We start from the raw sequence: 16,768 nt of genomic DNA, 5'->3' as shown, positions 1-16,768 counted from the left end.
TCAGGGTGCAAAGCATTGGTCTCCTTGTGTTTCAAGAAATACACACTACTAATGGAAGCACTTAAGGCAAGACTTTGCATATCTGTCTCCAAAAGGGCAGATGAGAATGGGGGAATATGTATAACAATGCCTTAAAATGTTTAGCTCCTAAACAATGTAATGATTTTACTAAACCCCAAGAATTAGATTGGCTAAAGATTATTGGATTTAAAATTCACTGTGCTGGTATACAGCTGCAAACTACAGGGAAAAGTGTCCAATCCAAGTCTGCTTTCACTGCTCAGGTCTTGAAGATTGAACATTCAGTGATGTGGTGCTGTGGTTAGCACTGTCACTTTACAGTGGGTTCAAATCTGACTAGTTGGGGCACTTCTGTATGGAGTTGGCATGTTCTCCCCTTGTACATGCATGGGATTCAGTTAATTGCAAATGAGTTATCCCTGTGACAGGCTGGCACCCTTTCCTGGGTGTACTCCACCTCTCAGACTATGACAGATGGTATAGTCTCCAGCCACACAGCAAACCTGAATTGAATAAGCAGAAGAATTTGAAAGGATGAAAGTTTCTGCACTGAGTTTTGGACTCTGTGCTATTCCAAAACATGGGTGACCTAAAGCTCTAGACCAGGGGTCCCCAACTCCAGGCCTCGGGGGCCGGTGTCCTGCAGTTTTTAGATGTGTCCGTGATCCAAAACAGCTGATTTAAATGGCTAAATTTCCTCCTCAACATGTCTTGCAGTTCTCCAGAGGCCTGGTAATGAACTAATCATTTGATTCAAGTGTGTAGACCCAGGGTGAGATCCAAAACCTGCAGGACACCGGCCCTCGAGGCCTGGAGTTGGGGACCCCTGCTCTAGACAGACAGACACCCTGATTACTTTTAAGAGGAGGCTTCAAACTTTACTTTCTGACAAAGCATATAGTTAGGGTTTGATCAGGTTACCCTGAAACACTCATTTTGACCGTAGACAAACAAAAAAAAGTGAATTTTTAAAAAGTTGAAAAACCACTAATGAGCACGTGTGGAAAGAAAAGCCAAACAGACTGGTGATAATGTAGGTACAATACACTCAATTTCACTTCTATTCACTTAAGCTGAAATCTGTGCTACAAATAAATTTGGAAACCTATTAATTTAAGTGTTGAACAAGTTTAGCATCTTTCCTTTTCTTTATTTCTTACATCAGGACGGTGACATCATTTTGCAGTCAGTAGCGTGGAGTGCAGCTTTGTTGGACAGCGGCCTAATGTGACTGTACTGAAGGAAGAGAGAAATATCGTGGGCATTATCAAAGAAAATACTAATAAAAAAAAATCTCATAGCCGTTATGCAACACAGTTTTTCTTTTCTAAGGCTAAGAGATGTCACTGCCAAACAATCGGCACATTGAGGGTGCGCTCAGCAGCAGCCCCGATGGCAACAGAGAAAGAAAAATATTTTCATCATTTTCTTTCTGCCACATTAAAAATGTGTTTTCATCCAAATCCTACGACTATTTAAATGGACAGTTTCATTCTTTTATAATCCATTATTTAAACATGTGACAAGTATTTTGAGCATTTATCCTCTTAATATCCACCAGGTCACCATTATGGTGCTGGGTTTTGGCTAAGCTACATAGTACAAATAATCAAATGATCATAAACTAGATGTCACAGTTTTATTTAATGAATTAAGATGCCATACAGTTTTTCTTTTAGGTATGTAGATATGGTCAACATGACCTGCTTAAGTTCAAACTGAGCATCAGAATGAGGAAGAAAGGTGATCTAAGTGAATGTGCCATGGTTGTTGGTGCTAGATGGGCAGGTCTGAGTGCTACAGAAACTGCTGATCTGCTGGGACTTTCCCAAAAAGCCGTCTCTACAATATACAGATGAGGGTTTGAAAAAGAGAAAACATCCAGTGAACGTCAGTTCTCTGGGTGAAAAATCGTTAAACGCCAGAAATGAGTAGAGTATGACCAGACTGTTTTAAGCTGAGAATACAACAGGAGTAAGTCAAGTGACTAATTACAAGTTCCAACCAAGGGCTGCAGAAGAGCATCTCTGAATCAGAGAAGCTAAAGCAGCTGAAGACCACACTGGGCTTCACTCCTGTCAGCTAAGGCGAAGAAACCAAGGCCACAGTTGAAAAAACTATTGTTTCGTTTGATGACTCTCAGTTTCTGCTGCAACATTCAGATGGCACGGTCAGAAATTGGTTTAAACAGCATGAAAGCATGGATCCACCCTGAGTGATGGTGTGGGGGATGTTTTCTTGGCCCATTTTGGACCCAACTGAGGATCATTTAAATGCCACAGCATACCTGAGTATTTCTGCTGACCATATTCATCCCTTTATGACCACAGTGTTGCCATCTACTGATGGATGCTTCCAGCAGGATAACCAGATCACCTGTGTACTTAGATCACACAGTCATCACACCTCAGTCCAACAGATCACTTTTAAGATGTGATGGAATGAGAGATTTGGATCATGTGTGATGCTGTCATGTCAATATTGACCAAAATCTCAAAAGGAATGTAAATCTGTGCCACAAAGAGAAAAGAAAAGAAAAACTGTGTAAGAAAGGCACAAAAGGGGTTCGACCCAGTAGTAGCAAGGTGTACCTAACAAGACGGCTGAAGAGTCTAAATCTTTCTTTGCATTTCATGAACTAAGCAAGAAGAGTAGCAGTTTTAGGGTGTCGATATAGATGCTGTTTACATGTTTTTCATCTGGATGTGAAAATTAGATTTTTGTATTTTTCTTGCAGAAAGGAGTTTGCTACATCAAAATAAAAGAAGAATAATGAAGGACCACCAGGATCTAGTGAGTATGAATGCAATATGAACAACAAACTCTGTAGTATTTATTAAGATTGAGATTAAATGGAGAGCACATGCATGCACTTTAACACTCAACATAAAATCATGGGACTCCTACTTGACTGAAGCGTACAGTCATCGGTCGTGCTCTCTAACCCATGATGTTCTAGTGCTTCTCGGAAAGAGGGGGATTTAACAGTATGACATAGACGTCATTTTTTACACTTCATGTCTAAATGTGTAAAGTGTGGCATGCTGTTAGGAAGACTGTGTTCCAAAGCCGTATGTTCATTTCTGTGCATTGTAACAAAACTCAACAGGCCTGCTGTGTATGAAAAAAAAGAGCTTTAGCTCGTTTTGGTACCTTGTGATTTAAATATTCAAGTGCATCACAACAATAAAAGTTTCTTTCAGTGCTTCAAAACTCTGAATAACTATACACAAATGTGCTTACAGTCTGCATCCTGGTAAGTAGGTCAGAATGATGGTAAAACTCAAATGTAATTACATTTTATTATCCTTGCTTTACATTTAGGCAGCCATTATCACATAAATTTGTTTTGTTCTTCAGAAAACGTCTGGACTGCTTGGTGGTCTGTCCTTGTAACTGCCTGAAAGAAAAAGCCCTCTTTTTTCCCCAACAACTTGAGACTGACGTCTATGTTTTTCTTATGCCGTGTCTTATGCCTCCTGATATTTAGACTGTAGTATTGATATTTTAACCTTTGCTTTGGTGTTTTTCTTATGCCGTGTCTTCAGGGTAAAATAAAAATATTCTCCAGCCGTTCTGCTGTTGCTCTCCTCAAGGTCAAATGTCTTCCATTCCATTTTCTATTTTCCAAATACACTATTGTGCCAAAATCTTTTTAATCATGATTTCAATAACTTAATTCAACTGGAACATTTGAATTCATCATTCCAGTCACTTACATAGCCACAGGTGTATAAAATCAAGCACCTTGCCATGCACAGTGCTTCTATGACCATTTGTGAAAGAGTCAGTCGCTCTCAGGAGTGAATTCCATCATAGTACCATGACAAAATGCCACCTGTGCAACAACTCCAGTCTGGAAATTTCCTCCCAACATATATCCCACAGTTATTAGTGGTATTTTAACAAAGTGAAACCGATTGGGAACGACAGCAGCATATAAAGACATTTTAGACAATTTCATGCTCCTAACTTTGTGGGAACAGTTTGGGCATGGCTCCTTCCTGTTCCAACATGACTGCACCAGTGCACAAGGCAAGGCCTATAAAGATATGGATGAGCAAGTTTGGTGTGGAAGAACTTGACTGGCCTGCACAGAGTCCTGACCCCAACCTGACAGAACCAATTTGGGATGAATTGGAGAAGAGACTGTGAGCCAGGACTTCTCATCCAACATGAGTGTCTGACCTCACAAATGTGCTTCTGGAAGAATGATCAAAAATTCCCATAAACACTCCTAAACCTTATGGAAAACCTCAGAAGATTTGTTGCTGTTCTAGCTGCAAAGAGTAGGCCAACATCATATTGAAACCTATGGATCAATAATGGGATGTCACACAAGCTCATATGCATGTGAAGACAGACAAGCATTTTAGATAAAGGTAAGCTGTTAAACTGAGTTGAGTTTATATGTTCTCACCATGTCATTTAGGTGTTCTCTGGGTTTAACAAGTTTTCCAGTTTAACAGGAGATCTAAAAATATGCTACCCGGTCTGCTCAGAACACTATTACAAAGGAAACAATGTATCTCAAGAGTTTCACTTAATGGTTAAATCATCATAATCTTCTTCCAGCTGGTCCTTCAGGGGAGCAGCCTCATTGTAACACCAACCCTCTGTATGCCTTCACTCCATCCTCTGTAGTCTTCCTCGTTTCCTCCAGCCTGTAAGCTCCTTTTTTCAAGCTCTTAACAGAATGCTCTAACAATAATAAAAAATCACCATCACATTTTTTCCAAAAGGCTGGAGAATGAATTCTTATTTCCTAATTTTTATCAGCTGCTGAAAGAAAATACAAAAGCACCCGGCTGCAGAGATTAGAGCTTTAACAACAAAAACAGGCATGACGAACATATTAAGATGCTTCAAGCATTTGTTTGCAGCTTACATCACAAAGTGCATTTCCATTATATCTGATTATGTGAGGCAGAGGCACGTTTCTGTAGTGTGTGTGTGTGTGTGTGTGACCACGTGTACAGGTGACTTTCTGCATTTTGAAAGCAACACCTCTGTGGGTGTTGCTTTGAGGCTTTTTTTCTCTCTCAGATGAAAAATGGAAATGCGGTCTATGATTTGGTGTTACCAGCTAAAATCTTTCCACCTAGCGTGCATCTGTCGCCGTCTTTTACGAGCCACCCAGCAGACGACCCCGCTCGCTGTCTGGCTCGTTTGTTTTTCCACTGCCTCTCTGCGTTTCCTGTTCCACGGCTGCACTCCAGGACGTCCTCACAGCGGTATTATCTGTCTGCCGTTCACTGCTCTCACATGCCACCTCTTATCATTACTGGAGATTACATGTAGGGGAGAAAGAAATGATTTTGGTTAATTTTCTCTTTGCTTTGATGTTGATGCAGCTGTGATGGAACCAAAAACCTGAATGACTTGCTTTCAGTCTGATTTTCTTCTTCTTTAAATATCGCACCACAGACACTGACACCTCTTATTGTTTCAGAGCTCCTATGAGCAGGACTGCACGTTTTGTGCCTTTTTCTCAATTAGGTGATTATAATGGACAACACACTGATAAAAGTATACATTCTTACAATTGCAAAACACTCTGGAGGCCTCAGAAATATTCCACATTATGGGACGCAGAAGGTCACTGTGGCTGTTTGCAGATCATCAAAGACAAGCCTCAATGATCTGAGCAGGATGCCTCAAGTTAAAACATATATATCTGAAATGTAGCAGCTTTTGAGTGAGTGACTCTGTAGTTTGAGATTACCAGTAAGCACTTTGTTTCTGCTTTCAACACATTAAACGTGTTTGATGCTACTGTGATGAGTACAAAGACATTGGTGCAGAAAGATGAAGAAGGAAAAATCACACAAATGTGGAAGAGTTGGCTGGAGTTGTGCAAAATGAAACAGTCAGCAATGGACAGATGTAAGGATACCGATGATGAACTCCTGGATCAGTTACCGTGACGGTGGCCAAAACGAGTCGAGTCCACTCCATGTTACCAGATAAGAAAAAAATAATAATATCAGGACTTTAGTATCAGCTCAGGATTTAATGTGTCTCTGTCACACTCTGTTAGCTGAACACAATCAGCACATAATGGATGTGCTCATCTCTCATTCAGGCTCCAAGGTGATTCACTGCTTGGCTTTAATGCAAAAGTGATAGCTGTCAAATGTCAGTAGCTACATTTCCATCCAATTTCAACCCCGACTCTCAGATAAATGTCCAACAAAGATGCAAATGAATGCACTGCAGTTATGAAAACATCAGAAGCTGCGTGCACCGTGGGTTGAAACAAATAAAATGGAGCGTTATGGAAATATCATAATTGTGTTTGTTCAGTGTGAAAGCTGCATGTTTTTTCCTCTTTTCGCTGCTCCTCTTGTGTACCTGTGTGCTGTTGTTTGTCTTCCCAGCGATGTGGAAGCTTGAGAAACAGATCAGTCTGTGTGCATCTGTTTCCATGGTACTTTTCTTTTTTGATTGCACAGATTTTCCAGTTTAACTGGCCTTATTAGCCTTTCACTCACTTTTCTTTAAATGTATTGCGTATCTGTTTGTTTTCCACAAAGCAGATAGATGGGAGCCACTTAATATTAGTCTCATTAGCCTATAACACTGACCTTTACTCAGAGCCCTGCGGTTCCTCGATTACGGCCTTTGTAGCAGACGTTACCACAGGAGTGCACTCCTGAGCGTTCCTCCTTTACACATCCAGCAGCAGGAGGATCCCACTCATTCTCAGTCATTCATCATCTACCCTTGGACCAATTAAATTCCTCTGTGTCACATATGTGTTATCAGACTCCCATACATGTAAGCAGAAGCCCAATCATAGAAGTCATTATGTAGATTGGCCCTTTCAGAATCAGCTGCATTACATTACTTGATCGTAATTATCGATTCATTAATGAGGCGGGCCCACCCTGTGCCCACACACTGGACATGTGCCTGCTAGTCAGATGCCTTAAACTGTGGAGGAACAAACAGTCAGACGTGCTGCCTAATGATCCGCTTCCTCACTCCGTCTCTAAGACTGAGGCCAGACATCCCCTCAAAGGAGGCCCATTTCCACTCCTTATACCCATAATCTCATTCTTTAAGTCTATACAGCCTCTGGCCATAGATGAGGGTGAAAGCACACACAGATCAGTAAGCCAACAGCTTTGCCTTCTCCTTCACCACAACAGAATGGCTCTGCATAACATAACTGCAGACGCTGAGCCAGTTTTCTTCACTCTGCACAGGATAAAAAATCTGACAGCAAAATCGAGCATTTGTTATTATGTAGAGAAAAGCATTTCGTGGAAAGATCCACTTCGGTTGCACCGTCATTGTTTTGTAAATCTGACCACAAAATTAGCTAAAACTAAAAGGGGTGGATGAGCTCCCTCTGCCTCCAGCCGGACATCCCTCACGACTGTGATGAGTCAGTTGTTATTTCCTTCCATCGAGGATGAAGTTGGGAAATCACTGTTCGTCAGTGGTGCACTGACTTACTTTGATGGAGCACACTACTCCCGATGGAACCCTGTTGCTCATTTTGACATTAGCTGATTAGCACTGCTTCATTTTTAAAACATTTTTTTAAAGAGGCAAGACTGAGATCTGAACATGTTGGACATGTGCAGAGGAGGGATAGAGGATATAGTGGACAGATGACGTTGAAGATGGAGCTGCCGCAGAAAGAGGAGGTTCATGGACACGCATAGGGACAGAGTGAGGTGGAGGCATGATCATCTGTTGTTGTGACCCCCAAACGGAGCAGCTGAAAAAGAAGAAAAATCTCATATCTCTGCAAGCAGATGTTCTCACATTTCCACATCTGTGTCGCTGAGTCAGGGCATTGCTCCCCACACCTGACGGGATGAGACACAATGAAGCAGTGAGCTAATATTAAAATCAACTGCTGTCTCCTGTTTTACCCAATAAAACCCCACCCCCCAACACAGATACACACACTTTCCACTTTGCGACTATTTACGACTAATTTTATGAACCGCTGAAGAAATCTTTATTGCCACCTCGACTGCACACTTTCACAGTGACAGGTGACTGAGTGTGGTCATCGATGGTTTGATGAATTCCTTTTTTTTGCATTTGCTGTGAAACTAAACGGAGACTGCGTTTACGCTGACACATGCGCACAGACACACAAAGTCACTCCACACTGAGTTTTGTCCCCCTTCTCCCTTTAAGGTAAGTCGTGGCAGACGCCTTGATGAAAATCGTGCCCTGAGTGCCCCCTTTTGGTCTCCATAGTAACTGCAGCATCTCAATCAGCCGTTCAAGCTGCTGCTGCCTGGTGATTATGAATCAGCAGCTGCTGGACTTGCTGAAGATGTGAATGAATAAATCAATGAATGTGACCTTGTTTGTAAAAGACAGCGGTGGGTAAACAGCTCTGGAGACTTTAGATTATTGCTCAGCATGTTTTTCTTTTTTCCCTTTTCTCCTTAGATGATGATGTTCCAGTCAACATGACCTGCTCTGCACAGTCTAGGAACCTGTATCCGCTGTCTGCTTTAATGGTGTCTAAGGTCCAGCCTGTTTATTAACACAGTGTGCCAAAGCGGTTTTAAACGCCGGAAAAAAGCGTCAATTATTAACTCGGTAATAGTGCTGGAAGTTTTTTTAGTTTGGCTGTTACGCACAGACCCCGCCGCCCTGCCCCGCACTGTTACAAATGTTCTGTTTTTCGGACGGCCTGTTTGGTTCTGTTTCCCGGCGCTCTCTCCGCGTCTTAATTAGAAGTGGCAGACTGACGCACCGGTGGGAGTTTGCTCCGCTTTTCGTTGCACTCAACAGGGCACCGAGTACTCACCGAGCTGTGACGCGGACAAAAGGCGGGGTCAGCCTCGCGCATAAATACGACGGCTCGGGCTCAGCATCCAGACAGAAACACACTAGAGCGCAAGTGAGAGCACCGAGACACACAGAAGGCTGCCCACCTGCCTTTTACGCACAGACGAACGGTGTACATCCAACCCCGGGTTTAAACATGATCAAAAAAATGTCGCCCTCCGAAAGCGATTTTGACATCCCAGCAAAGAACTGCTACAGGATGGTGATTCTGGGATCCACCAAAGTTGGCAAAACTGCAATCGTGTCCCGATTCCTGAACGGGAGATTCGACGACCAGTACACGCCGACTATCGAGGACTTTCACAGGAAAGTGTACAGCATCAAGGGAGACGTTTACCAGCTGGACATACTGGATACGTCGGGAAACCATCCTTTCCCTGCTATGAGGAGGCTTTCAATACTGACAGGTACTTATCCACATTCATTTCAGTCTCTTTTTTTATACCAGAGAATCCTTATGTAAACTTTAGCGCGTGGCTGCAGGGTGCAGCAGAGCCTCCTGTGCTTTATTGTAACTGTGCATACACACAAGGAGAAAATGAAAACACGTTAAACAAAAGCAAAGAAGGTTAAACAAAATAATATTCTCTGCTTTCAGGTGACGTGTTCCTCCTCGTCTTCAGCTTGGACAACCGAGACTCCTTCCAGGAGGTGCAGCGGCTCAAGCGGCAGATCTACGAGACCAAAATGTGCCTGAAAAACAAGATCAAAGAGAACATCGACGTCCCTCTCGTGATCTGCGGGAACAAGGGTGACAGAGAGTTTCATCGGGAGGTTCAGCAGGAGGAGATCGAGCAGCTGGTGGCCGGGGACGAGAAGTGCGCGTACTTCGAGATCTCCGCAAAGCGCAACGAGAACGTGGATAAGATGTTTCAGACTTTGTTTACCCTGGCCAAACTACCTCACGAAATGAGCCCCGACCTTCACAGGAAAGTGTCGGTGCAGTACTGTGACATGCTGCACAGAAAGTCTCTGAAAAACAAGAAGCTGAAGGACATCGGGGAAGCGTACGGCGTGGTGACCCCGTGCGCCCGGAGACCCAGCGTGCACAGCGACCTCATGTACATTAAAGAAAAGGCCATCGGAGGCGGCCACGGCAAAGACAAAGAGAGGTGTGTGATCAGTTAAGCGGACGCTGAAGCTCAGACTCTAATGACACGTTTGAAGGGAGAAGAGCCCGGTCTTTCGTCAGAGCAGCCGGCAGCGCTCAAACTGACACCGGAGGTTTGGAGACGCCGAGGCCGCCGCGTGCTCCGGTGAAGCTCCGTTTATAAAGGACACAGACTGGACACGAGTCCGCTTAAACTACCAAAAAAAGAAAAAAGGTTGCCCACCAGACATTCGAGAATGTTAGCTTGTTCCGTCAATCAGAGCCCGATGTGTGACGTGGCTTCATACTTTGTGAGACTCGCGCATAGATGCGTAAATGTGTTTTGTTGACGTTATACCTTTACAGACGGGAGAAAGAGAGAGAGAGACTCTTTGGGTGAGGAGGTGCAGTGTTTCGGGGAGGTCATGTTTACATCTTCTAGATTTTCTAAAGGCTAAGTACACTTGAATGTTTCGTTGCAATCTAGAGTATTTTTTATTGTGAATGTATATTTATCGTCACTGTCAATTTTCTCTTTTGCAGTGAAAAATATAAAATGTAATAAAAAACAAATCAACACAAATATTTATCTCTGTTTCTTCTATTTTATAATGTTAATATTTCTGTAGGCACCTTATAAATAGATGCATTCAAACAAGGAAGGGGGATAAAAAGCACAGCCCCAAATAATATCCTTCACATCTCCCATTTGGTCTTGTCATTCTGAGATGTCATGCTCTCTGGGACTGGGACGTTTCTGTATAACTGATGCAAATATCTACATTTTGCACATATCCTGCAGAACCAAGCAGGATCTGTTAATTGTGCCCCTAATTCCGATCAAATAAAGACAATATATAGTGCAGAAAAACAGGCTTTATTACCCAGAGGAAATCAATGCTTTCATGTTTATTTAAACTGCTATCACTGGGGACAAGTCATATGTGTTAGTACCTCACTAACTGCAGGAAGACTGAAACTGACCAAATTAAGGGGATCTAAAATGTGAAAATCTCTCTACCCCACCTGCAAAATAATTTGAGGTCTATCCAGGAATTGTAAATACTATTAAAAACATGCTTCAAAAGCATTTTGGTGAGCTGTTTTGCGTCACACGGTGGACGCTTGTGGCACAAATATGCAAATTATGTCCCTTTAATGTCCAGATTCTTCTGTCCTTGAGTGCTCTCGAACATTTTAAAAACATAATAGTAAAATTCAGCACTTGGTGCTGAAAAATTAAGCCACCCTGCATTCCTATCCCCAACAAAAACAGTAATAATTTGTTCTTATTATGTTTTTCTACCTTGCCACCTGCATTTAGAAGTTCCAGCCTTCTCCCCCCGAGACAAGGCAGAGACTCAATGTTCGGTACATTATCTGTGTGTGATGTTTTAAGTGCTCGCTATCAGCAATAATTCTGCATACTGTATCTTGGCAAAGAGACAGAGAACATCTTGCGTTAACCTGAGAGAGAGGAAAAGTCTCTCAAAGGCCAAGGTCAGAGCGTTGTACTATAACACTGCCCTCTAACTGTTCAGTTACACTATGTGCTCCCAACTGCATTCATTGTGAAGATCAGCGGGCTAATTATCTTATTATCTCTACACTGATAAGATGACAGCAACACTAATTGGTCCGGTGTGACGTTCGAGTGAAAAAAAACCTAAAATGTTGCAATAAGATCACAATGTACGTTTACACACAGCAAATCCCTGTGAACACACATTTTTCATTATCATCAACAAGCACCATCACATATGCCAAAGGCGTCAACACGCGCACCAGCATCAGAACGGGGAGGAAGGCCAGTGACACATTGTAAATAAGGACAGAATGTGCCACACAGGCCAGCAGCAGCTGCACAACGAGGAAGTGCGCTGGAATTCTGTTTCTTTCTTTTTTTTCATCTCAGAATGTCTCTACAAATGCTGTTAGCTGGAAGTATTTTAATGACAGACTCTCAGGTATTGCAGACATTCCAGTGACTAAAGAGTGGTTTGGTGTTTCTTATCATGCTGAGAGCAGGTATTTAGTCTCAAGCATCTTTGCTCCATTTAATCAGTAATTACTCTCTCTCAAATCAGGACGCTACATGTCTTTGTGATGAGTGCATTTATGCTCAGACACTCATCTAGTCTCTAGCACCCCTGATGGTTTCTAAGTATCTAAGTACTTTTTTTGAAGTTTAATTTCTCTCTTTTTCCGCTAACTTTGTTTAAGTATAGTCATCTTTGTGCCTCTGTAATTATTTAAAAGACTGTTTTAACTTATTTGAACGTGTCAATTGTTGTTGGTCAAACAACAAAGTGACATGTTTGCTAGTGAAAAACATCCTTTTTTAAAGTTTTGTTTTTATGAAGCTCAACACAGTATGAAGTCAATGCTAACATGATAGCTGTTACGCTAGGAACACAGCCATAGAAAGTATAACAGATAGATGTAGCTTCCAGGGTTGAAAAGCTAAACCTCCAATCTTTTTTTGCAAAAAAAGTCTATGGAAAGCCCTGATCGTAGGAAGTAAAACAGTAAGTCTGGTGTTAAAACTATTAGTCTTTCTAAGTGTCAGAAAGGAGGATTATCCAGATTGGCTGGTTGACAAGCTGTTAGCCGATGTGCATTATGTTTCTCGGTCAGACTAACCCCTCGTAATCACATAGATTTTCAAAGCTCCAAGATCACGACTTTTAAAATGACTTCTCAAGGTTTTAAACAGAACTTCACCAACTGGTAACAATGTAACTGTGTCCATGTCTTTTTAATATGCCTATGAACACAGCTAATCGATGGCATAGCTACACATCAGCTAAAAGCAGCTAGCTGATGTGTCGCTAGCTAACTAGATATTTATACTAGCTAATAAGCCGATTGTTATTTTTCTTTATCTATAAAAACAAGTGATGAGTGTTCAGTGAGAAACATAAAAGTACAGCGAGGACTGCGGCAGTTGGACTTTACGAAGTTCAAGGTATGTGCTCACATTTGGGCTGGGCAGCAGGTCTCCCCAGTAGAAGATTTCAGTCCCCTCATGTTTCTGCCATATTTTGGCTTTACTTCCAAGTGTTGACACATCCTTCATATTTATGTACATATAAATCTTACTATGATCTACGTTACTGCTATAATGATGTATGATAATGATATACTATAATTGGTATAGTGATATTTGTCTGTATGTACTCTATTTTCGCCAGGTAAACGAAACTTTGCACGGACATCATCACACATACAGTGATTATTAACATCACTATAACTCCCAATTCTTTGGATTTTCATTTTTATATTATGGTCATTTCATCCTCTTTGAATGTGATGACACATTCTCCGTTTGCCTTTGTTTCACGCTCAATGTACATTGTCCGTACCTAACTTAACTGTCATCAAATCTGTTTTGTTTGACTCACCACCAGTGTTGGGTAAGTTACTTTAAAAAAGTAATTAATTACTATTACTAATTACTTAGTCAATATTGTATTTAAAATACTTATCTAATTACTGTGTCAGAAAAGTAACTTAAGTACTACATAAATATTTAACTAAATACTTCTTAAAATCCATATAAACCTTGAGTGGACAAACAATAGAAATTAAACTCTTTAAATAATAAATACACTTTTTTAAAGATGGACACTCTACAGTATGCAGCGGTAGCATCTGTTCCACAATGTAGCCTGCCAGGGCTGGACTGGGACAAAAAAAATCGGCCCGGGCATTTTGACTAGAGACCGGCCCACCAGGTATTATAGGAAAAACCATAAAGCCTTTGAATGAAAACAAACGCTGTTGTCACAGTGATGTACACTGTCTTGTTGGTATATATGTATCAGTCTAATAAACTTAAATCTTCACCATCCTCCCTATTTTGGTATTCTAAACAGTACCCGAAAGTAGACTGCTTGGTCGAGTTAACCTCCTGAACTATCTACAACACATGGTGAAAAACCTGAAATTAAGACAGAGAAGACTAGAGGTGAGACATGATCATTACTGATTACTGATGACAGATTTAGATATATTTTCATAAACCATTCATTTACCACATCAATAAACAGCATGGCAGGGCAAAATATTTTTTATAACATGGCAACCTTTAAAAAGTGAAAGGAGATAGAAAGACAGATGAGAAAGAAAAACTTAATTGACTTTTTGATGGCATTTTACACACAGTACTGGTACAGTATCTAGAAAATGTGGGAAAATGCTGGCATCATAAACAGTACTTAGCTACTTCTGAAGAAATTATGATGGGACCCTAAAAAAATACTATGTACAATAATGGATTTCTATACATTTTACATCAGATGAAAACGTTTGTTCTAAGATTCAGAGCGATAAACAAACAAGAGAGAAAAGCCGATCCGCTGATCACTGATCAGTTTCATGATTGAAGTAGAAACAGGAGAGGGAGGGGGGGAGAATGAGAGAAGAAGAAACAGCTGTGCAGCGTAAACACAGAATAACTCCAGCTTTGTGTCTTTTTCATTGTAGCTGAAGTCCGGGACAAACTGTGTTCCTTTTCACCTCAATACGAAACGCGCAATATTTTCTCTGTATACGAGACGATTCCGTTTTTTACAAGACGGTTGGAAACTCTAATAACTAACCTTATAAATAAGATAAAACAAGTTCAACATCAATAACGTCATAGCACCCGCCCAGCAGTATAGAAACGAGTTATTGTAACTGACTGTAAAAAGTCAGCATAACGAAAATAAACTCCACCTAAACTTGGTTTATATCTGACCCAGATAGACTGCAGGTCATAACTTCTTACCTGAAGTTCAGTTCACCGCCTCGGGTCTCTGCTCCTGCCTTTCCGTCATCCACCTGCCAGCGTGTTGCATCTGCTGGCCTCCACCACTTGCTAATGTTACTGAATCTGTAGAAGCTCCGCAATAGCCACCACCAAACAGTTGAGTTATTTTTACACATCTCCCTTCATCTGGCCAATCCACCACCTTTCAGTGTTTATACCGCTACGGAAAAAAACGAAGAAAAAAACCCCCATCGGCCCATAAAAATGAAAAATCACCATCGGCCCACCGGGCAAATGCCCGGTATGCCCGATGGCCAGTCCAGCTATGTAGCCTGCAGTCATTTTTTAAGCTCACCTTCAGACGCTTTCTGTTCTGCTGAAGTAAAATCACGTTTTGCTGCTTAGCAGGAGTTGCTGCGGTGTTATCCATGGATGATGAACAAGGATCACTCAGAAGTGTTCGTCTATGCTCTGTGTCAGGCGCTTCAGTAGATTACTCGCGCTATTAACAGCAGCCGATAGTTTTTTCTCTCCAGCACATAGCTTACATATTACTGTAATGTTCTTGTCTGCTTGTTTCAGAAAAGTGAAGAGACGGGAATATGTCCATGTCATAAAACAGCCACACGCTTCAGCCGAGTCCGACGTCTTCCGCTGTAGAATACGACTATGCAGCAAACTGGCGCGAAATGACGTGCAGCTGCACTACAGCGATGTTAAAGCGGCAGAGTTTACTTCTACGTTTAGAAGATAAATTATTGAAATTAAATAATGATATTCAGCGAGTTTAATTATTTTACAATGTAACGCAAGTACATTGTAAGTAACTGTAATTAAAATACCTAAAAATGAACAGTAATTAGTTACTCTACTTTTTCAGTGGAAAAGTAATTTAAATACAGTAACGCGTTACTTAGTAACTTAGTAACGCGTTACACCCAACACTACTCACCACTAAATATGGAATAAAGAATTTGAAAAAGCGCCAGAGGCCTGCCCTGTATAATCAAACTAGATATCTTGGGAAGCCCAGGTATGGAAAATAAACAGTAGTTTAAACATACTCACTACGTTGTCTACCAATTAAGTCTATTTTCAGCATGATTGATGTTTACTGCTGCACATAGCGCATCATTTCTTTAGCACAAAACAAGTTCTAAAACTCAAAGTGCTCCTCACAGGACAAAGTCAGACCTAAGGGTATACTTTCACACAGGTGTTGCCACCTATGTGTGTGGTCAGTTTTGCAAAAGGTCGTCTAAGTCACCGATCATAGTAATAATAATTAAATTGCAGCAAATAAGACATCATATTGAATCCCCATTTACGAGGTTTAAGCAGAGTCTTTGAACTTCTGCAAAATGGAATGTGTGTACACGTTTCTCAGTTTATTATGCATAGTGTAAATGTAAATCTGCAAATGGTTTGTTTGGACTAATCTCAACCTTAGAGGAATGTCCAAAAAGTAAAACCCAACCAAAACATTTTTACCTTCAAGAAATGTTGATTCTTTCAAAACCAAATGCAAAACCATAAATCCTTTTAGCTGTCATTCACAGTGTTATCTTTAATACACATAATCATGTCCAAACTGTTTTGAAAGAAATAATAGGTATTTACATCAAACAAAAAATAGAGATACACACACACACACACACACACACACACACACACACACACAGTACAAGGCCTGCATAAAGTCTGTGCACATTCCAAAATTGAAAGAATCCTTGAGTTTCTTTTCCTCAGACTCAGGTAAGCTAGGCTTCTTAGAAGTTTATTGCAGAAGCAAGAGCTGTCATGACGTGATGTAACAATCAGGCCTGACATGCGTCATCAAAGGCAGACACGATGAGAGAGATGGGGCTGTAATTACTTTCTTGATGACTAATGATACAGTGGAGGTCTGTGGGATCCTGCTTATGCAACACCATGCCGTATTTACAGAGCGCTTGAGAACATTAGGTAGTTAGTGGGGGTGAAGAGGTGACTTTATGCGTGGAGGGATGTTGTCACAGGTGTTCTGGGAGATAAGCAAGAAGAGCAGTGTTGGAATGTAAACAAATAAATCT

General features: G+C 41.2%; 1 protein-coding gene across 1 annotated transcript; it reads left to right on the top strand.

The window, feature by feature from the left end:
- Window positions 1-8,892: 8,892 nt before the first annotated feature.
- On the top strand, window positions 8,893-10,513 carry rasd1 (RAS, dexamethasone-induced 1). Its single transcript, XM_063482163.1, has 2 exons — window positions 8,893-9,257; window positions 9,449-10,513. The coding sequence occupies exons 1-2, from the start codon at window positions 8,987-8,989 to the stop codon at window positions 9,976-9,978; spliced, it is 801 nt and encodes a 266-aa protein (XP_063338233.1). The 5' UTR covers window positions 8,893-8,986; the 3' UTR covers window positions 9,979-10,513.
- The last annotated feature ends 6,255 nt before the right edge of the window (window positions 10,514-16,768 follow it).

This window comes from Pelmatolapia mariae, linkage group LG8 (genome assembly GCF_036321145.2).
Source record: "Pelmatolapia mariae isolate MD_Pm_ZW linkage group LG8, Pm_UMD_F_2, whole genome shotgun sequence".
Classification (NCBI taxonomy): domain Eukaryota; kingdom Metazoa; phylum Chordata; class Actinopteri; order Cichliformes; family Cichlidae; genus Pelmatolapia; species Pelmatolapia mariae.
Note: the sequence above shows the minus strand (reverse complement) of the source record. Positions and strands in the feature narration are given on the sequence as shown.

Bases quoted from the DNA above. Each gene is read 5' to 3' on its own strand.
- rasd1 (XM_063482163.1), top strand. From the start codon at position 8,987: ATGATCAAAAAAATGTCGCCCTCCGAAAGCGATTTTGACATCCCAGCA. The intron at 9,258-9,448 runs GTACTTATCCAC...CTCTGCTTTCAG, and splicing joins GAGGCTTTCAATACTGACAG to GTGACGTGTTCCTCCTCGTC.